General features: G+C 47.3%; 2 protein-coding genes across 2 annotated transcripts; both read right to left on the reverse strand.

The window, feature by feature from the left end:
* Positions 1–3,789: 3,789 nt before the first annotated feature.
* Positions 3,790–5,280, reverse strand: LOC128710282 (mannose-1-phosphate guanyltransferase alpha). Its single transcript, XM_053805328.1, has 4 exons — positions 5,241–5,280; positions 4,297–5,177; positions 4,099–4,219; positions 3,790–4,034 (listed from the first exon to the last, which is right to left on the reverse strand). Exons 1-4 carry the CDS (start codon positions 5,278–5,280, stop codon positions 3,790–3,792), a joined length of 1,287 nt encoding a protein of 428 aa, XP_053661303.1.
* A 4,343-nt stretch (positions 5,281–9,623) lies between these two features.
* On the reverse strand, positions 9,624–14,540 carry LOC128710275 (uncharacterized). Its single transcript, XM_053805321.1, has one exon. The coding sequence runs from the start codon at positions 14,538–14,540 to the stop codon at positions 9,624–9,626; it is 4,917 nt and encodes a 1,638-aa protein (XP_053661296.1).
* Positions 14,541–20,348: the final 5,808 nt, after the last annotated feature.

Here is a 20,348-nt window from a genome sequence, read left to right on the forward strand (position 1 = left end):
CGCACACTGTGTCCTTTTTATTTAGTACACCAAAACAAACACACACACATACACACTTTTTAGCACAATTAGAAAAGGAAATTAACTTCAATACGAAAGTCACACGACAAAAATAAAAATAGCAAAACACGATAATATGCGTGGGTAATATTCGTGTCTAAACGGTTCCGGAATGTTATCTTTTATTAACCCACTTCGGATACCGTGTAGAAATAGGGAAAGATCAAAGGGAAGCGAAACGGTTTAAAATGGACTGGATTGGAATTAATTTAAAACAAAATCTAGACACGCACGCAGCGTTGTGTTGAAACGTATTAGCGTGAGATTTTATCAAACGATAGAGGAGTCATTTTCTGAGTGAAATTTTTAAATAGAAACTGCGTGTAATACGCATACTATTAGTTAGTAAGTAGTGATGTTTTTTACCTCTGATGTTCTACCTTCCTCAGGGTGCCGTTGTCACTTAACGACAGCCCTAATAGATTAGCTTCGACTTATTTATTGCCCTTAGTAATCTTAGATCCAGTTCCCTGAACATCTGAAACCTTCACGAGCGTATTATGAAATCGCTTAGGGCATAAGACCACCTCAAAGGTACACACCGATGCGAAGACTTTCTTCTTGTTAGAAGTAGATTTTTGTAAAGCTGTTGACGAGCTGATGGCGAGTTGGTTAAATTATTCTTATTAAATTATTTTCGAGTATCAAACTCATCTTAAAGCTTTAAGCTTTAACGTTTCGAGTTTGAAGTTTAATCCCAAGTCCAAATTATTTATCCAACCATTTCGTTTCATGTTCCAAGCAAATCTTCAAACAAAACTACCTAATGTAACGCCTGATTACCACACAGGGGAAGAAACCTGCTGAATCATGCGCACGGACAATAATACGTCGGCCAGTGACCAGACATGGCCCCACCGAATGCGTTAAGCCATAAAAATGTCTTTAAAAGTCGCCCTCGTCAGTAAAGCACTGATTGCAGAATACAAATTAATACAGCCAGAATTGACCATTAGCTTTTGGGGCAGCAACCCGTCGGTTACAATTATACAATATTCGTAGCACATCAGCCCCGACGCGACACAAATAATGTCCAAAGCATTAGAGTCGAAGCTACGCCGACTAATGGGTGTTAATTGTTTGCCGCCAGCGTGTATCGAAATGTTTCCTTGCGTGAGTTTGTTGTTACCGGAGTTTTCTACCCAACATTGTACCAACTCCAGGAAGCAAGTATCTGAAGAGCAAATTTTCTTCATACTCTTGCGGACAAACTGGCCGGACATGTAATTTCACCGCAGGTGTACCAAAAACGAATGAGAGTAAATGAAAGAGCCTGTTTCCTTTCTGCTGGCGACGCGGCTAATCCGGTGCTATCATAAAAATGTACCTCTTCCATCGTACACCAAGCCGTCCGCCACAAACGCTTCTTCCTCGTTACGATATGTGTGACGTTTCATTGTGGCGCAAAGGAAACCCTCTGATAATGGGTAATGAGGCACACCGAGTAAGTTGCGTCTACCGTCTGTCCCAGCTCACGCACACATCCATTAAGCACACGGTTACAGTTAGTTCGGTGCAGGTGCATCTAAGGAGGCTGCATATTTTTATGCTCCAAGGTGGAAAATGAATATGTGCGTGGAAGTGAGCATAGGGTGAGAAGAAAATACGAGGAGAAAAAGAATCCACCACGATATTTCTTCGCACAACTCTACCTGCAATCAATCGATCCACCTAATCGGTGAGTTGCGTCCAGATCTCACTAACACTAACGCACACGCTTCTGGAGGGCGCCGCGCAGGTATGGTATTTTCTTAACCAGGTTTATGTTGTTGTTTAAAGAAACTTTTGCTTCTAATGCAGCTTTAGTCCACAGAAAAACTTCACCTTCAATATTTCGTCTAAAAGCGAAACATTTTCAATGAAAATAACACCACTAGCTTCGTTTTCGATGAGGCGTTCCAGGTGAGCAAACAGGCAAAAGGTGAGAATGTTACTTGGATCGTGAGACCACAAACACAAACTGTCACACAATCGAAACAACAAAACAATCGTTTCCCTTCGATTAAACAGAAAACACTCAATATTTCAACAAAAATTTACACAAAACTCTTGGCTGCAATATAATTTTAATGCTGTTTCTACATATTACTAGCATCGCTGCTTATAACCCGAAGACTTGCGCTACAAAACACTGTCTACCTGTCTCACCTGGATCGTTCACAATACGTCAGCGCAGGTGTGCGGGAAGGGCAGCGAGCGAAAGGGAGTTCGGGGTGGAAGGAAAATAAAACACAAGCTACCTTTGATGTGGCAAAATGTGTAAAATACTTGTTGCGCTTCGTGCAATCCCAAAATGGCATGAACATTTCACCCAACTACTCACCTTTTACCACGAATTTTCCACCACTAGAGCTAACACGCACGCACCAAAATAACTTCACAGCTCATACGCATTCACGTTAAATTAATCTAGCTCACCGCTTTTTTCTCTTCCGGAATGCCGAAATCACTTGATGCTGATATGTTCTTTGCAGCACCAACTGTTTGCCTTCAAGGTGCACAAAACTGCTCACCAAAAAGGATACAATCACACACTTCACACAGCGCAAAATCGTCTGGTTTAAGCACAAAACGGATGGTAAGCAAATACTTGGCTGGTGCGCTAGCACTTCTTTGAATTTTCAACCGAGTAACACCCACCCGCTTTTTCACTGTATATTCATTCGCCGAAAACTCAATATGTTCGTCGACAATGGATGGGCCACGTCCCGGAATGCTCACACCGTGTCACACCTCGACAAATGACCACAATCAACTGGACTGTTGTAGTTTTCGCACGCAACAGGTTGAACGTTGAGAAAATGTAAGTACGTCTATACCCATGCACAGACGAAACGCTTCTGCCCACTTCCAACGGGCTGCTTCCACTGAGTGCCGCTAAAACGGAATTGGAGGGATCAACACGATTGCTGCGTGTGAATGTGCAGTTTTTGTATCATCGAAACCTTGTCCATGTGCTGCGATCTTTCAGGTGAAAAACAAAATGAAATTAAAACCTGACGTTGTAATATGAATAACTACAAAAGTTGTTTCATTTGAGCGTTTTTTAATTACAAGCATTGTTTACTTTCAAATATTTTTCTTGCATTTAAAACAAAATGTCCATTATTATGGTGAAGGTACATGCAATGTGCAGACACCGTTCCCTGTTGACAGTTTCAACTGATCGAAGTAACTCAGTTGGAGTGGGTTTGAGTTGCTGTCTGTGAGTTCTGCTGGAAGTCAGAAGCATTTGAGGCTTCCAAGAATTCAATCCTCGTCCTTTCAGCGCTTGTTCAAAAGGTCATTTGGTTCGTTACACCCTAATCTACGAGTTTGAAGGGCTAAACAAGTTTAAAAAAGATTACCTGCTTTCTTAACCAAGCTTTACGATGTTGGCTTAACGACCTTCTGGATCATACTTGCAAAATAATAGTTTGCTTGTTGTATTTTCGCCTAGTAGACTGGTGATATCCTTCGCTCAACGTATTACACCACATCGCTACAAAATAAAACTTACCAAGATTCCTTCTGAGGGACGGCAATCATTTCGGATCAGTACTCCATGCGTTTTTGTTGTTTGATCACAGCGTACTTTTCCTTACCGCTTGAAAATTCTGGTGTCAATTTATATTCTTCTTTGATATAATGCAATTAAATTAAAACATAATGGCAAGGATGTCACTAAACCCGTGTGTAACATCCCAGGTAACCTTTCCTTTCTTTCGTCATGAGGTAACATGCCACCCGTTAGAGAATGATTTCGTTTTTGAAACTGCGACTTAGCTCTTTGTGCGGCAGTACGATCGAATTCAGTACGATCATCTCCGAAGGCACACTGACGGCATAACCCAGTATCGTGATGGACGGGTTTAGCCGACCGTCCGTGTTGAACAGGGGTGGATTCTCCATTTTAGCAAACGGTTTGTTCGGATCGGGATCACTCGGAGTGCCCTCCACTCGTGCCCACATGCCTATCTGAGAACCGCGACCCACTAAAAGAGAGACAAAACTGAAGATTATCAATTGCCACCACCAATTTCCATTCCGCTAACGTACCAATACTATGCAGTACTAGCGAATGATCTTTGATGACCGCATTCTCCAGGACGATTGATTCACGGACACGAACACCGGGCCCAATTACTACTCCCGGGCCAATTGACACATTAGGACCGAGCTGCAATAGTAGACATTTCAAAAGGAAACGTTAGTAAGCGATCTCAACTAAAGTAACAAATGACCGTTCATATTCACCGTTGCCGTAGGATGTACCGAAGCCGTCGGGTGAATGTGTACATCCGGTATAATATTGCAAACCAGATTTGCGTTACCGTTCTCCGTCTTCGCACCAACGTTTGCCAAACGATCTGGGTGTGCCTTCTTGTATAGTACGAGGTAGTGGCGGTTAGCATAGATGGCCGAACCGGCCGTTTTGATCTGCGACCACCAGTTCTTCACTGGCAACGCGTACAGTTTGCCCGTGCCGGCCAACGGTGTAAGAATCTCCTGTTCCCACCGAATGTGCCCACTATCTTTACCGTTGCCATTATTGCACATGCTGTAATCTTGTTGCTTCGAGTGAAACACCGCTCCCATCTTGGAGAAAATGTCCATCGAACACACGTACACACCGCAGTTTATTAGCGTCGACAGATAGGACCGTGGTTTCTCCACGTAGTGCGTGACTTCCTCGTCTTTACCCAGTACCAAGCAACCGTAGTGTACGGCCTGCTGACGCGTTGCTTCCGTACCCATGATTGAAACGAGCACTTTGTCCTTCTTGCTGCGATGAAAATCGTACAGCTCCTGCAGGGGGAAATCCGCACAAACGTCTCCATTCAGCACGAAGAACGCACTCGGATTACCCGAACGGATCTGATCCCGAAAGTGGTACATTCCACCGGCCGTACCGAGTGCCGTAAATTCCTGCAGATAGCGAATGTTTACGTCGTACAGATTCTGCATGTTGCTTACAAACTGTTGCATCTGGGTGGCTGGATAGAAACCGAGGATCAGGATTTCCTTCAGCTCCTTGATGCGAACGCACGATTCTACGTGGTGCTGTATGATGGGCTTCCCAGCAACCGGAAACAGTGGTTTCGGTGTATCTAGCGAGAGTGGACGAAAACGGGTTCCTGCAAGTAAACATTGCCGGTTAAAATAGCATACTTTCTGGTACATTTTTCACCTTGGCATACCCTTTTCGGGACCACCAATGAGGATTACTGCTTTCAACATATTCAGCCACTAACGAGTAACGTAAGAGTAAACTATAAACAATCGACACGTAGCACTGATAAGCGCACTTTTGTGGGATTCGTCAGAAGTACCAGAACTTATTGCACAGGTTATGTTTTGCGTAGTGATTATAGGATTCGCCCCTCGAATTTGTCTTCGAACTGAAAATAAAACAATAAAGACAACACCAACTATCTGCACTTTACTACCATCACGAATAAAATGTGGAGATTTGTCGACGGAGAAATCTGCCGAGCAATACTTTGTTGACGATTGTTTTTTATTTGTTCTTTCAACCCGTGAATAAACAATTCCACGTCAATTTCGACTCCATCAGCCGGTTCGGGATAGCACTGGGTTCAGTACTTCAAGCTGGGCTGGTGTCATAAATATCAAATCAAAACGAAAAAAGAGAATAAGGGAGTTTAATAACATTTCAATAAGATTCGGACAATACTTTTCATTAATTTTAGGTCAATAGGTCAATTCTAATAAAACTCTTCAATTTGTCTATATTTTATTTACACAATCGTCGTTCAAGATATTCGGCTGATTCATCCATTGGACATGCTGTCAGTTTGAAACTGCCAGCAACGTAACGGTAATTGGTATTTGAATTTTCTTCATCCCATGCTGGTTGAGGGCGGATTGTTTCGAATGTGTGCTAAAAACACGTTGACCACAACTGCATTTAATTACTCCAAAAATCAATTCATTTTATTTTGTTAACAAAATAATCTGACATCGGAACTGAGCTGTTTGTTCATATTGCAGATGAAAATAAATCCTTTCAGGTTTGCACGTTTGTATTCACTTTCAAGTTCCTTTCCTTTTTTTATAATCTGCTGATATAAAACACGTGGATTGTGGATGGGTTGCGGAACAGATCCTGAATTTAAAATGTATATCTGAGATGCGCGTATACAAAGAATAGTTTGCTCTTTTTCTCTCCCTCTCATCTCTTCCGTTTTCCGGTCCTTATCATACTACAGTTAGGAATGTAATAGTATTTTGGAAGATAAATTGAATTTGCTACACTTCACGCTTACCGAATAGAAAAAGAGGAGCCAAACGAATGTAAGTTATTGTTGTGAAGGGGTATAGGAACGTACCCAAAATGGAAGTAAATGTTTTGTGCGCATTTCTGTTGGCATTTACATTGGTGTAATAGATTGAAACAACGTGAATTGATGGGGCGCCAAAAGGGAAAAAAACATTTCAAAAGTAAAGCCTGAAAACTGGCTAATGAAACCAAAGGTGAAACAGAAGCGAAAGTACACCACGCGGTCGGAACCCTCTCGTCCATAAGGCAGTGTCGTTCTACTTCATTTGACGAGACCGTTGCGTGAGTTCTTCCAACAAGGAAAGCGGTTACTTTAACAACACAGCGAAAAGATAAAGAAACAGACGCATAATTTGAACATGGTTTTTGTTTGACACGATTTTGACACCAACAGATCATCCTCAAATGGTTCCAAAATTAATGTCTTTAGCAAAGTCGCCTAATTCCATTTGCAAGCAATGTTTGCTCCGATGAAAGGAAGCCTTCGCGTCCACTGGGAATGTGCAACTCGAGCTTGCCCGAGCCCTTTCCGGTTCCGTTTTTGTTCTTCTCTTTTTTTTTTTTGCTACACTTTTAGACACTGAACAGATACTGAAATCGTTTGGTTTGCCATTGCTTCTTCACCATTAGTTTTGATATCGTTATATACCTTTTTGTTTTCACTTTACTGTTATGCTTTAATGTTATACGTTTTCTTCTGTGTGTTTTTTTGCTTTTCCATGATTTCCTTACGTACTATGCGAGGGATGGCGACTTTTGCGTGTTTTGCGAGTTTTCACATGCACACACACATACACACATTTGTTTGTGGTTTTTTTTTTACCATTCTTAACACTACTTCTATATGTCTTATTACGTTTCACAAACCATGCGAGGTTTAGCGTTGATTTTTTAAACCTTCCAACCTTCCTTCCCGTTCGAAGGGATATCAGATCCGTGTAGAACTAGGATTATCCGTAGCATTAAGTGTCGTTACACTTGGCCTACCACACACATACACCTGTTTTGTGCTGTTCCGCTTCCGTTTTCTCTACTCCATTATGCCCGGTTGATTCCGTTTCGTTTGCTATACTCTGCTGCATTGCCATTTAATATATTATATTAAATTTGGTGCATGCATAACGAGTGTCTACCTAATAAATAATTTACGTTTCCATACTCTGCACTGGCGCTTGTTTTGTCTTTTGCTTACGGGGGCGTTCACTTTTCTTAGTTGTTAAAGATTTAGTAGTTTATTTGCTTCTACCCATCCGCAAACGCTGCATGCAGGTCGCATAGTGTGTATTAGCCCTTTGTCTGTTTTTCTCATTCATCCCGATACTACTTAGAGACGGACAAGCTACCAGGGACAATAATTACGACACTCATATAAAATGTGTACTTATAGTAGAAGTTTCTTCGTACAGTCTGTATATATATATATATAGTATGTATATGATAATGGTAGTTTGTAATCGTGTAATAAATGCGAGGTTATTAGTTTCATTTCACGTCTTACTAAACCTATAACTTAACATGTCCCAACTCTATGTCTCCATTTTCTTTTCCCAACAGGGGGCTAATACGTTACTAGCGGCGTTACTACGCTGGGCGCTGCATCCGGGTGAAGGAATATGCGAGGTTTCGTTACTTAAAAAGGTACAATAAAAGATTTTATCTTATGCTTCTAGGAATGGGAGTGTATCATCTGCCGATATCCCGTGTGTCCAGCCGTTTTCTAGACTATACTCTTATGTGATGCGTTATGAAAGCATCGTTACACGTTCGCCACCGTTCTTATCCTACGGCGAGGGGATGCGAATCTACTGCTTCTTATCGTAAGTTCTATAATCAGACACCAAGGTAGTTACATCCAGTTACTTAAACACACGCATACAATACCATACGGTAGTTGTTGTTTTGTCTAGAGTTTAGCTCCCCTACAAATATACACACGCACACAAATAGTCACAATATTCATCAGCGTCTGTACTACTGCCCGCTTCGCTTGCCACCATTTTGCAACAGGCTTTGACCGTATCGCATCGTTTGTGTCAGTGGAATGTAGGAGGTTTATAAAACAGCTAAAATCACGCACCTGTTTCATCTAAAATCACCAAGGAAATCAATCAGTTTGCTCAGCGTAGCCTGACTCAGTTCACAATCAAACCCAAAAACGGATACACAACATATCGTGTGTGTGTATTCGTGTTGTGTTCTTTGCTGACCGCCTTTGTTGACTATCACGTAGCTATCTGCCTATCAGTGCCATTTCGTTCAATTGTGTACACCTTCAAACCATTTACAATGCTATATATTCCTGTCCATCATGTTGGATTTTACTACAACGATCATCAGAACGAGTACACTGACTAGAGCATCCAATAAGGATAGGCCAACCAAACGCTTTTCCGAAGAACCGATGTACTTCAAACAAACTGTTTGACTTGAGTGAAAGATCCATCAAGTGTACAATAACTCATGCTTAGCTGAGCGCTATTTGAAGCCTTCTGTTTAGTACATCCCAAGAACGTGTGATGAAGATCAACAAAACCCAACCGCCGGAAATCGATCGTCTGATTAGAAGCTAAATTACTGGGGATGATTGCGGAACGATAAGAAGCATAAAATAGTCCATCTAAAAACAAAAATGCTACGCATACTCTTCCTTATTATCTAACCGAATCAACCCGACAGTGATCATTCAGACGATCGATGTTCACACGCGGTTTATATTCTGCGACTTCCAGCACACGCAAGATTTGGGACGCGAGGAACTTTGTTGCGAGAAGCCTTTCAAAGCTGTAATTTATCGTGTGTAACAGGGAAAGATATTCCATGAAAAGAAATGTACGGCTATCGTTTTGCTGCTACGGCAGAATACGCTTGCGCTGTTCACAACAGTAACGAACATGATCCTATTTTGCAGCACACAGTGCCAAACGATAGGGACACACTTGTGTAGCTACTTTCTGTCGAAGATTTCTGCTCCAAACACCTGTATTCCATTGCTTGTTTTCGTTACGAGTTTGTTTTCTTCTATCTTCTCTTACGCACACTGAAAGCTATGCAAAACGATGGGCACATTTCTATACTACTTTGCTCGCTAGAACAGCGAGAGCTAAATTCACTGGGTAAACCGAAACGATATCAAGTCCGGTCTGAGGTGACAGTGGCAAATTAAACTCATAGATAGTCAACCAACCAAAAGGAGGTTAGAAAGGTCACATAAAACCCGGAGCTAAACCCATCTGACACTCTGGATGCGTTGGCAGCGCTATAACCACCGGAACCGTCCGTGTTACATCAAACCGGCCGGATCGAAGTATCGTTGGGGAGCGATTTGAGATTTTTTCCTCTTCTTGCTGCGCAGAAACTCGGACACCTCATAGTTTTTGCACTCGTTCGCTATCGCCAGCGGTGTGCGCCCGTTCGCATCCTGTTGCTCCGTCTGCAGCCGGCACCAGTCGACTAGAAACTGCACGATCTGCAGATTGTTCGTGTAGCACGCCTTGTGCAGCAGGCCCTGCTGGTTGCGCGCATCACGCACGTTCGGGTCGTACTGCAGCTGCAGCACCATAAACTCGAGCAGCCCGTAATGGTCGACGAACATATGGATGGTGGGAAGTTTGGCGAGCTGCTCAATCTCCGCCAGGTGTAGCTTCAGCAGATCGATATTGGCGCCCGCACCGATCAGCAGCTTCATGATGTCCAGGTTACGCGAGTACATTGCCTGCATCAGCGGGGTCAGCCCGGATGTATTCCGTTCGTCGATGGTGGCATACTTCAGGATGAGCATGCGAGCGGCCACTATGTTACCATGCCGTGCGGCCACATGCAACGGTGCATCACCGAACTTGCTCACTGCGTTTATATCCGCGCCCGATTCGATCAGGTAGGCTGCAATCTCGTTGCATTCTATCGCAATCGCCACATGCAACGGGGTACTGTCGTACGGATCGCGATACTGCAAGGCGGGCTTGCACAGCTCCACGATGTACCGCACCAGCTCCAGGGATCGTGTGTACACGGCCTTTATCAGGCACAGCGCCTCACCGGCGAGACTGCATCCATTCCGCAGCAAGAACTTCAACATACGGACGTTCCGTTGCTCGATCGCAATCGTCAGTGGGTGCGATGCCACACCGGACGTACCCGCAATCGACCGCATCGTTGGAGTGTGTTTGGCGAAGGCCTTCATAATGCGCACACTGTTCTCCTGGACGGCCCACTCAAACGCCGAGCGTCCCGTATCATCCGCCGGGCTCGGATCGACACCTCGGTCAAGCAAAAGCGCAACCATTGCCGTCCGGCGGTGCTGCACTGCAATGTGAAGGACCGTTTTGGAGCAAGCATTGCGGCGATTCAACAGGTTGTCTTCTTCGATCGTGATTCGATGGCTGTCGAACAGATACCGGAGCATGTTCAGCCGCCCGTAGGTAGCACACAGATGCAGCGCCGTGTTTTGATGCTGATCGACGAACGCAAGCTTCGCATGCCGTGTGTCGAGCAGGAACTTCAATGCATCCAGGTTGCCGTACTTGATCGCGCGCTTCACCAGTCGATTTTTGTCCGAGTTTACATCAATATCGTCACACCAAAGCAACGGCAGCAGCTCATTCTCCTGGTACTGGATTGCGTAGTGCAAGGGCAAGCGATCGGTTCCACTTAGCGAGGATAGCGGAACGTGATGCTTGACAAGCAGCTTGGCAATGTCCGTGTGGCCCAAGCTGCACGCGCGATGTAGCGCGGACGTACCATCGGCCGTCTGCGAACAAATGTCAACGCCCAGCTTGATCAGCTTCTTTATCGCCGGCAGATCACCCTTCTGCACACACTGATCTAGCACTGTCGTGCCGTTCCCGTCCTGACAGTTCCAGCTGATGTCTTTCATTTGCTTCGCGATCTTCTCGATAAACTCCAGATTGATGTACTTGATGATCTTGCCGAGGTTCACCGTCAGTTCGAATCGCTTTACACATTCGAGAAACAAGTCGTACGCGCGGAAGTAGAGCGCCATGAAGAGAATCGTCGCTTGCCGCTCCTGTACCGTGGTCAGTGTGAAGTGTGCATCGATGAACAGCGAGTTGGAGCTACGTACGAGCACGTACTGGAAGAATTGCTTCTTCTCGAACGAGATCGCTTGCAGCTCCTCCGACAGGTAGTCGACCATCTGCTTCAGGTTGTTGCGTATCGTGTGATCGATGATTTCGTACTCCGTCGAGGGTGTGCCATCGCACAGCACACCCAACCGCATGCCCCGGATGTCGGCGTAGTCCGGTGTAAGAGCCTGCAGCAGCTTCAAATCAATCGTTTCGACCGACTTGAACAATCGCTCCTGCTGCTCCACCCAGCTCCAGCGCATCTTGTAGTTGTTGATCAGATTCTCGTTGATCGACAGCAGCTCATCCGGGTTCGCCTTCTGATTGCTCGGCGGTTGGTACAGTTTAAACTCGTTGCTCTTAAAGATCAACCCGTTCAGAAACACCTTCACCTTGGTGCTGTGCGTCAGCGTCAGCATGTCGCACTCCAGCGCATCCTGCCGCAGATAGTCATGCAGATTGCGACCGCTCACATTCGCCGACTGCAGCTTCAACACGTACTGATTGTCCTGGAACACACCGAGATCGGTAAGAATCTCGCACAGCTCCAGCAAGCAGTGCTCCAGTGCGTACTCCACGTGCGGGGCCGCTTCGTTGATGAATTGTGTCACCTCGTTAAAGTCACTGCAGGGCAAAAACTGTCCAATAAACTTCAACTTGGCGTCCAGAAATGATTGAAACTCTTCCCGATCCATCCGTTTGTTGCGCTTCACAATTGCATCATTCACCTGTCGGTTGGTGGACTTGAAGAACATCGTCAGCACCGCATACTTCTTATCGAGATTGTAGCAATTGTCGTAATAGCTCTGCGACAGCTGCTCATGCAATACTGCAAACTCGATCGAACTCAGGTTCTGCAGATTAAACTTCTTCAGTATGTCGTTCGTGTAGTTCTGGTGCAGCAAACTATCAAAAGGTTTCGTTCGTTCCGGCAAAAAGTGGTCGACGGCAATGTACCGACCCACGTGCAGTACCTCGATCATCGTCACGAAGTTCTTCGTCACTCGCTCATCCATCTGGTACTGGTAGAGATAGTTCGTGAACAGATGCAGCAGCTCTTGCATGAGCGGGTTCAGCAGCAGCAACTGCTCGTCGTTGCAGATATCGTACTTGGGGTAGCTTTCGGCCAGAAACGATCCCACGATCCGGCGCACCTTCGCCATGTCTATCTCCGTCCCGCACAGCTGCATTACCGTGTTAAAGTTCGCACTGATCGATGCCAGCGCAGCACGCTCCCCCCCTTCCGCACCCTTCGTAAGCGCCTCGAAGCGCTGTGCCAACGGTCCATACACGCACCGAAGCAGATCACATAGCTTCTCGTCCTGCTGCTGGCTGAACGTTTCCTGCAGCTCCTCCACGACGCGTATGCAATCCTCCAGCTCGAAGTGAAGATCGTCCAGTGTGTGATTTTCGAAGTACATTCGATTCGCGTCGCCCACGTACTGATTGTAGCTTGCCACCTGCCGATGGTTCTTGAGCTGATGCACATTGCCCAGGTAGCATTTGTACGCTTCCAGCATCTTCAGATCGTGCACGTAGGCGAAGTAACGCCGCACCGACTTGAGGCTACATTGCACTTCCGCGAACGGCAGTAACCGACCAGTTTCGAGCTTGTCCGAACACATCTTGTACAGCGATACGTTGGGTTGATAGAAATCCCGCACATCGACGTCCAAGTTCAGGGGCAGTATCTTATGCACCACACTGTCCAGCTTGCGCGCAATAGCCGGCGAAAAGCGGGTGTTGGCCACCGTTTCCGCGATCACCTGCAGCGTACGTTTGAGGGCCAGCACACCCGACACCTGATACTGCGGCAGCTGAATCCGTGCTATCCCATCCAAGTAGCGAAGGATCTTCTTGATCGAATACAGCTGCATCACATGATCGTACGTTTTGCGCAACCGGCAGAAGGTCACCCGATTGCGGCGTCCCGTCGAACGCGTCAGCTCCACGAACTCGTTCGCCCGCAGCTCGTGCCGAAGCACCTCCAGCTCGGCCTTGGACAGATTGTTCACATACCGTGCCTGGATCGCGTTCAGCTCGGGGTTCGCCTTTAGGCGTGCCTTCACGTAATAGATTAGCTTCTTCTTGAGCACACACTTCTTGCGCCACAGCGCATTGATCGCCTTCGTAGATTTGGCCGGTGCGGCGTCCCGTATGCAGCACATCAGACACAAAAACAATTCATTCGACCACCTCGACTGGCCACGGTTCTCGACCAGCTCGCACTTGAGCCGCTCCAGCTCATCGCTCACGGCGGACAGAAACTGCAGCACGGTGCGTTTGTTCAGTAGCAGCTTGTACACCTCGTAATGCGGTGCCTTCTTGAAGATGGCCAGAAACACCGCCAGCAGCCGACAGATCTCGTCCACCGGTACCGAGCCGACCAGTTCGCGCTTCTCCCGCACAAAGAACAGATTGTCGTACACGATCTTGATTGCCAGCAGGAACTTGTCGTCGTAGTCGTTCAGATTGTCCGTCGCACCGTAGTGCTTGGTCAGGTAGCGCGTGTACTCCACGATCAGCTCGATCCGCTGCTCGAGCTCCTTGTCGAACTTTGGCCGGTCGGGCCGGTGTGCCGGTGGGTGGTGATAGGCGTAGCTGTAGTTCAGCAGCTGGTACTCGAGGAAGTTCTCCATGCTCTTCGTGAGCGGTACATTCTTCACGTACAGCTCGTGCCACACGCTCGACACGTACCCGATCTGCTGGTGGACGTCGAACGATTTCAGCTCCAGGAACAGCTGCAGCAGCGGTACCGAACCGCGCCGTATCAGCCGGTAAAAGCAACGGTAGTCCGTCAGGTTGCGGAACTCGACGGCCAGCATGAACTTTGTCACGTCGATAAAGTTCAGGTTGATCGCCAGCTCCGAGGCGGTCAGGTTCATGGAGTTGCGCAGATCGCAGTCCGCGCCCGATTCCACCAGAAACTGAATAATTTCATTGCGGTTCTGCTGGGCAATGATAGACAGATGCAGCGGCGTATTGAGATCTTCCGGTGTTTGGTAGTCCAGCACGAACTCCTTGAACTTCGACTTAACCTTGCTGAAATCGCCCTCCACCACCAGCTTGCAGAATTCTCCGGCATATTTGCTAACATAGTAGCTCGGCTGTGTCATTCTTTCACCCCTTGCGCGCTCTCGAACTCACGCACACACACACACGGTCTCGTATGTATCTTCCTCCCGTAGGTATTTGCTTAAAACCGCTCCAGAGCAAGTTGCTTGCTGTCTCTTTAATTGTCGTAGTTAAAATTTGGTCTGCCTCCCTTTATCACAAATGAACATGGAACCGTGATGACAGAGTGTTGGAAATCGTGGCACACCGCCCTATTGCGGGCACTGGTTCCGCACCGGTCCGCCCAAGCGCGTGCTACCGGTCAGCTGTATCTGGCAGTGGCAACGTACGGTAGCGATGGTAAATGCCCGGTTCCCATTACCCTCGTCGGTGCTCACGTGAAGGTATAAGTTTCCACACCGCTTGCGGTTTCGTTTGCCGATGTTAATGCTACTGACGCAGTGGTGCAGTTGTTTCCGCTTCATTGCTGGCAGGATGCGACCCGTGCGACTAATGCCATGCTTGCTTTGCCCCGGCGGAAGTGCTGCCATCGAGCCGTGGTAGAAGTGAGGCTCTGGAACTACCAGCCGCCAGCATGCTAACTAGCGGATGCATCGAATGCCATGCGCGGCGGCATTCGGTGGTGTAAAAGTTCCTACAACCGCCGCCCGCGTCGATGATCTTGATCTTGGGGGAAACGGGCGTTTGTTGTTTGATCGCGCTAGTTCGGTAACTTTTCAGCTCCAATTAACGGTTCCGAGACAAGGAATTCCGGAACCAAGCCACACACGCTCGCCGAAGCAGCAGCACTCTATTTGCACAAACTTCACTGGCGGGATGGTAACGGGCGCTTGGTTGGGTCTTCACCCCAAACGCTGCATTTCATGTATGCTGCGCAATAGTGCCCCAGGTCCCGTGTGTGTTTGTTCAGCGCGATCACACTGCGCGTCGTTCAATAAAAATTAGTCCTGCCCTTTCGACCGTCGTCGCGCCTTCCACCGTCGTGTGCGTGTGGTTCTCGCTCAGTCGTGCTTTGCGCCACCGGCCGGACGTTAATGTTTAATTTGTGCTCCGCCGATCGATCCTTGATGTGGCGGCCCGGTAGTTGGCTGGCGTTATCTAAAATTCGAAAGAAAACATACGTTACAAAACGGTACAAATGAGCGACCGCCCGGGTCAAAATGGGGTAGGGGCAAAGGGAAACATTGGATCGGTACCGATGGGTAGGCAGGTCATGTTAATAAATAGTGCTAAATCAAACAACTGCACATCGTGCACGGGCAAACGAGCGCGTTTGGATGTTTGGAAGAGAAAAGAGAGTGGAATAAAGAAAAAAAACACATACACACACACACGCAGAAGAAACGCATAAATGGGTTGGTCTGTTTTGGAGCACCTTTAGCTTTCGTGAATTGAACCGGGCGGGTAAAATGTGCGATAAAATGAATGTTGAAAGGGTGGGCACGTCACCTCGCGCATCGCCACCTCCCTTTGCAGCCACGGCGACCCTTAAAGTGGTGACCATTAAAGAAAACCTAATTGGTAAACCGATACGCGGAGCGAGAAGGGACCGGGAAGTGTCGACCGTGGAAAAGGCGGGGAAAAATCGAACGCAAAGAAACGATATGCAAACGAAAGACGCAAACTCACGGGACTTATAAATCATACGGAAATATTAATAGCATAGACAAATAAAAGCGCACCACTAAGAGTGGTTCCCTCCGCGTGATCGTCTGCGAAAGTGGCCATCGAGCAGCCTGGCCGATGTGTGGGCACCCTTTCAATATTGTAGGTGTATATGGGGGCTCGCGCCCCGCAACAGAGACACAGACACGGAGCGCTGACGTCTTCGGAATGCTTTACACACACCCGATAATGAGGGACCGCATTACAAACTCGTTCTTACCGAACTGCTGCGCCTGCCAACACCAGTATGCGAGGGGCCCTAAAATTTCCCTCGTCTCACCGAAGGCATGTGCCCCCCGTAGAATCCATGCTCAACAAAAACCCATCCATGAATACCGCGGGCCGGGGTCTCGAATGCTCGAGTGCCGCCGTACGGAATAATGAACATCCAAGGTCCAGTTGAAAGCATTGACTTTGATCCCTGCCCCGGGCCTGCACACCCCCTGCTTTCCGTGCGGGTGGAGATGATGGGTCTTAAAACGACGAAGCAGTACGATGAAATGATTTAAACGTGTTTGCATCGATGATTCGTTTAAGCTTACACCCGTCACGAGACAGCGCAGAAGTGTGGTGATCGGTGGGCTGGTGAAGATTGAATTAAAATGAATCAACCTTCAGCGCTTCCACCGCTTCCCCCGGGGGAAGATTTCATCTCTTTCCCCACAAAACCCAGACGTGTGATATGTCCTAGGTTGGGGTTTGATGCCGTCGCTTTAGTTCCATTCCCGGTCCGTGCTGTGCACTGTTGTCTTCAGCAGACGATGGGTTACGACGTTGAGCCAACCCAAATTGTAGTGCTCTCCCGTTCTGGAGTGCCGATTATGGTGTGTAATGATTGAGGATTTTGTACACCCCGAACCCGTTCCAATCCCATGCCACGGCCGTCTCCAGCGTGATCGCGGCGATAGGGAAATTACAGTCATTCACCCAACACAGAGAGCGCCCAAACCCTCCACCCAGAGCTGTAACTGGCCTTGTTGTACGCCACAAAACAAACAAACAAGCTGAACTATCTGCACCACATTTCATATTCCTCCCGGTCGTTACATTTCTGGTGTGCGCGAAACTTTGGGATGTGATCAGAAATCTGAGCATCAGAATGACGTTTCTTTGGGATTTGGTATTGGAAAAAATCTTACCGGATGCCTAACCGTCCCAAGATTACGGTTTTCGTTTTGAGAGTTTAACATTTCCGAAGTTGATAGAATTTTGCACGATGTCTGCACGTAACATGCCTTAAGTCAACACTAACCACACCGATGTCCGATAAGCTGAATAAATAAATGGTCTTGGGGCGGGAGAGGAACGTGTGGAATTACTGATCCCCATGCGCTCAAAACCCAAGCGTCAACGCGTCCAATCGCTTGCGGATCCTTCTGTGAGCCATACGACGTCGCCTGCTGGAATAAGATGGTTCTAGTTGGGTTGATGAAAAAGTTGGACTGTGGATCGACACTCTCCAGAAGAGCATTTGGACATTACATGCTAGAGTATTCCGACGTGCATTAGGATCGGGTCAACACTTTTCCGACAACCTGGCTCGTAATTCAACAAGTCCATCGTCCCATTCTGGACGTCAAGCTTCTATAAAGGGAGAAGCACTACGAAAGGTAGCGACAAGAGCCACACCAATCCTTCTTGGTTCTTCCTCTTCAACCCCCGGAGGAAGACAAACACACAGAACTGCCCGGAGTCGCGCACAGTCGTGAAAGAAAGCGCTCATCATCCGCGCTAACTGCACCCTCGGCAACCCAAGACGGACAACGACGGCTCACCAACACACCATCATTTTTAACCAAACACGGATTTACCTTCTCCTTATCTTTCCAGAACTACACTAGCGCACGCTAAGGCGCTCATCTTCGCATTCCCCAAACCCGTGCCCATGCGGCGAGTGGACGCGGACGCGGATTATTGGTTTTACTAATTCATTAGCGTGATGAAATTGAAAAATGATTCCCGTAACCAGATCTCCTTCGTGTGCACACCGGACCGGGTAGAAAAACCCGTGGCTGACAGGGCCACGGGAGTATTAAGGTTATGGTGATGATGGTGTGCCTTCCATGCCGTTTGGTACCAAACAGCACTTCCACACCTTCATCTAATCCATCCATGAGTGGTGCGCAGAAAAGAAAAGAGCTCGAGCACTGCTCACCAACTCCAACCACGGTCCGTCTCCGCAGTCGAGATTGGAGCTGCTTTTTTTTTTCCTCCCCCTTTCTGCTTTTGATATTGATGAAGTTTCATTACAACGGCATTCCGAAGCATGGCTGAAGCATCAAACAGACACGAACTCCCCCATTAACGGTTCACACCTTCTCCATCTTCCCGGGGAGTTCACCTTCTTCCAGCAGGTAATTAGAATGCAAGACGAGATCGACCACCTTCGGCGCAGCTTGGAACGTTACGTTCAATCCGTACGAAACGTGTTATTCTATTCCGCTCCTTTCGCAGATCTCGTCTGCCGCACGGCCAACTTCAAGCGTGTGACTTTAGAAATCTATCGCAGCGGCTTCGGTGTTTCGTTCGTCTACGCTCCTAAATGGTCACTTTGTCTCCTAACATTCCCGCGGGGTGTCCGTGGGAGACAAGCATGCTGTCACCGTGTTGGAAATTAGCATTGGCCAAAAGCCATCGTTTCACACGCACGCATCATCGCTCGCAAACCGAATTTGAATATTTTTCTGCCCGTCAGTCGATTAGTGAAAGAAGCGTTTGTCGGTAAGTTTGGTCGCGACAATTGTCGGACAGGCACAAAAAGCTGATGATCTATTGCGCGCGGCACTGGTCAAGGACTTGGACAAGGCAAGTTAACTTAAAGGCAAACAAGTGCTAGGAGATCCTTGGACGAAAGTAATTAAACAAACACACAAAAAAAACTTTCTGCCCAGAGCCTTCCACCACAGCCGGCAATGGGATGGAATTGCGCAGACTCTTACAATGTCCTTCGCGTCGTTGGTTGTCCTCGTCGCCGTCATCGGGTCCCATTGGGTTGTCGCGATGACGCGAAGTCTTTTCACTGCCAAAATGCACTGACAGCAAGGACACGCGGTCTTCTTGCTTGAAGACACAATCCATAGCGTCGAGACGCTCTTGGGGACGCCGCCATGTGTAACTTGCGGGAGCTAGTGACACGAAAAATGTGTGGGAGTTTGGCGCAGTTAGATATTTAAAACTGAAATGCCAGAGAGATGACAGAATTCTTAAGAAATGTGACATAAACCTCACCAAACTAACAAAAACTTTACTTCAAAATTAAACCACTAATAACCTTTCCTTCATGGACCCTTCACACCTTCGAAGGTTTTGTGCTTTCTACGTTTGCTAGTGGGAAAATCAACATATTCCGAAACCATTTCCATTCTTCCGGGAAAGCGCTTGAGTTCTTTCACTTTGCATCCCCCCACGCCAAACACGCTTCGGCGGCATCGGCATTAATACCTATCGGCGGCGTGTGTATGCGTGTGGAGAGGTTTGTATTTGACTGTGAGCACTCTAATATCCTCCTTTCCTTGGATGGGAAAAAATCTTATTTTCCTTCGTAATTCGTCCTACTCGCTGTCCCTTTCCATCCGTATGCTGAACGTGGAAAACGTGTCGCGCTTGCCCGTCACGGGCGAACTTTCAAGTATTTCGTATCCAATTTAAATTTACTTTCGCTCTCTCTCTCTCTATCCTTTCCCTACTTCCCTTTCGTTAAGCTCACGCGGAACAGCACAGCATCCTTTCGACTTCAACAGCTCCTTCACAACTCGGGGTTCCCCCCTGTACAACGTCTTCCCCCGTTCACCATCGAATGACCCAATCTTATTACAGCTACAGAACCCACCCACCCATCCCAATCATCCCGAGACATTTCCAGCCCTTCCTCTACGGTGCGATAGGAAAATAAAAAAGAAAACTCAACATCTACACACACACAACCATTTCCACACGCTCCGTTCGCGAAAGGACATCGTCCTTTTCCTGCTCGTTAGCGTATCGAAATCTCCCCACGGTATTCCGCAAGATGAGACGAACGGGTGAGGGAGGGTGGTGATGGGTAGTGTGCGGGAAGGGAAGGATAAAACCGTCTCCTTTCACCGTACGGCGCTGGTAGTTTCAGTTGTTGCTGTTTTTTTTTCTTCTTCTAAGCTTTCCCTCTACATTTTTCCCCCTCGCCAAGGCCAATAAATTCAACGCGC

The sequence above is a fragment of the Anopheles marshallii genome, chromosome 2 (assembly GCF_943734725.1).
Source record: "Anopheles marshallii chromosome 2, idAnoMarsDA_429_01, whole genome shotgun sequence".
Classification (NCBI taxonomy): domain Eukaryota; kingdom Metazoa; phylum Arthropoda; class Insecta; order Diptera; family Culicidae; genus Anopheles; species Anopheles marshallii.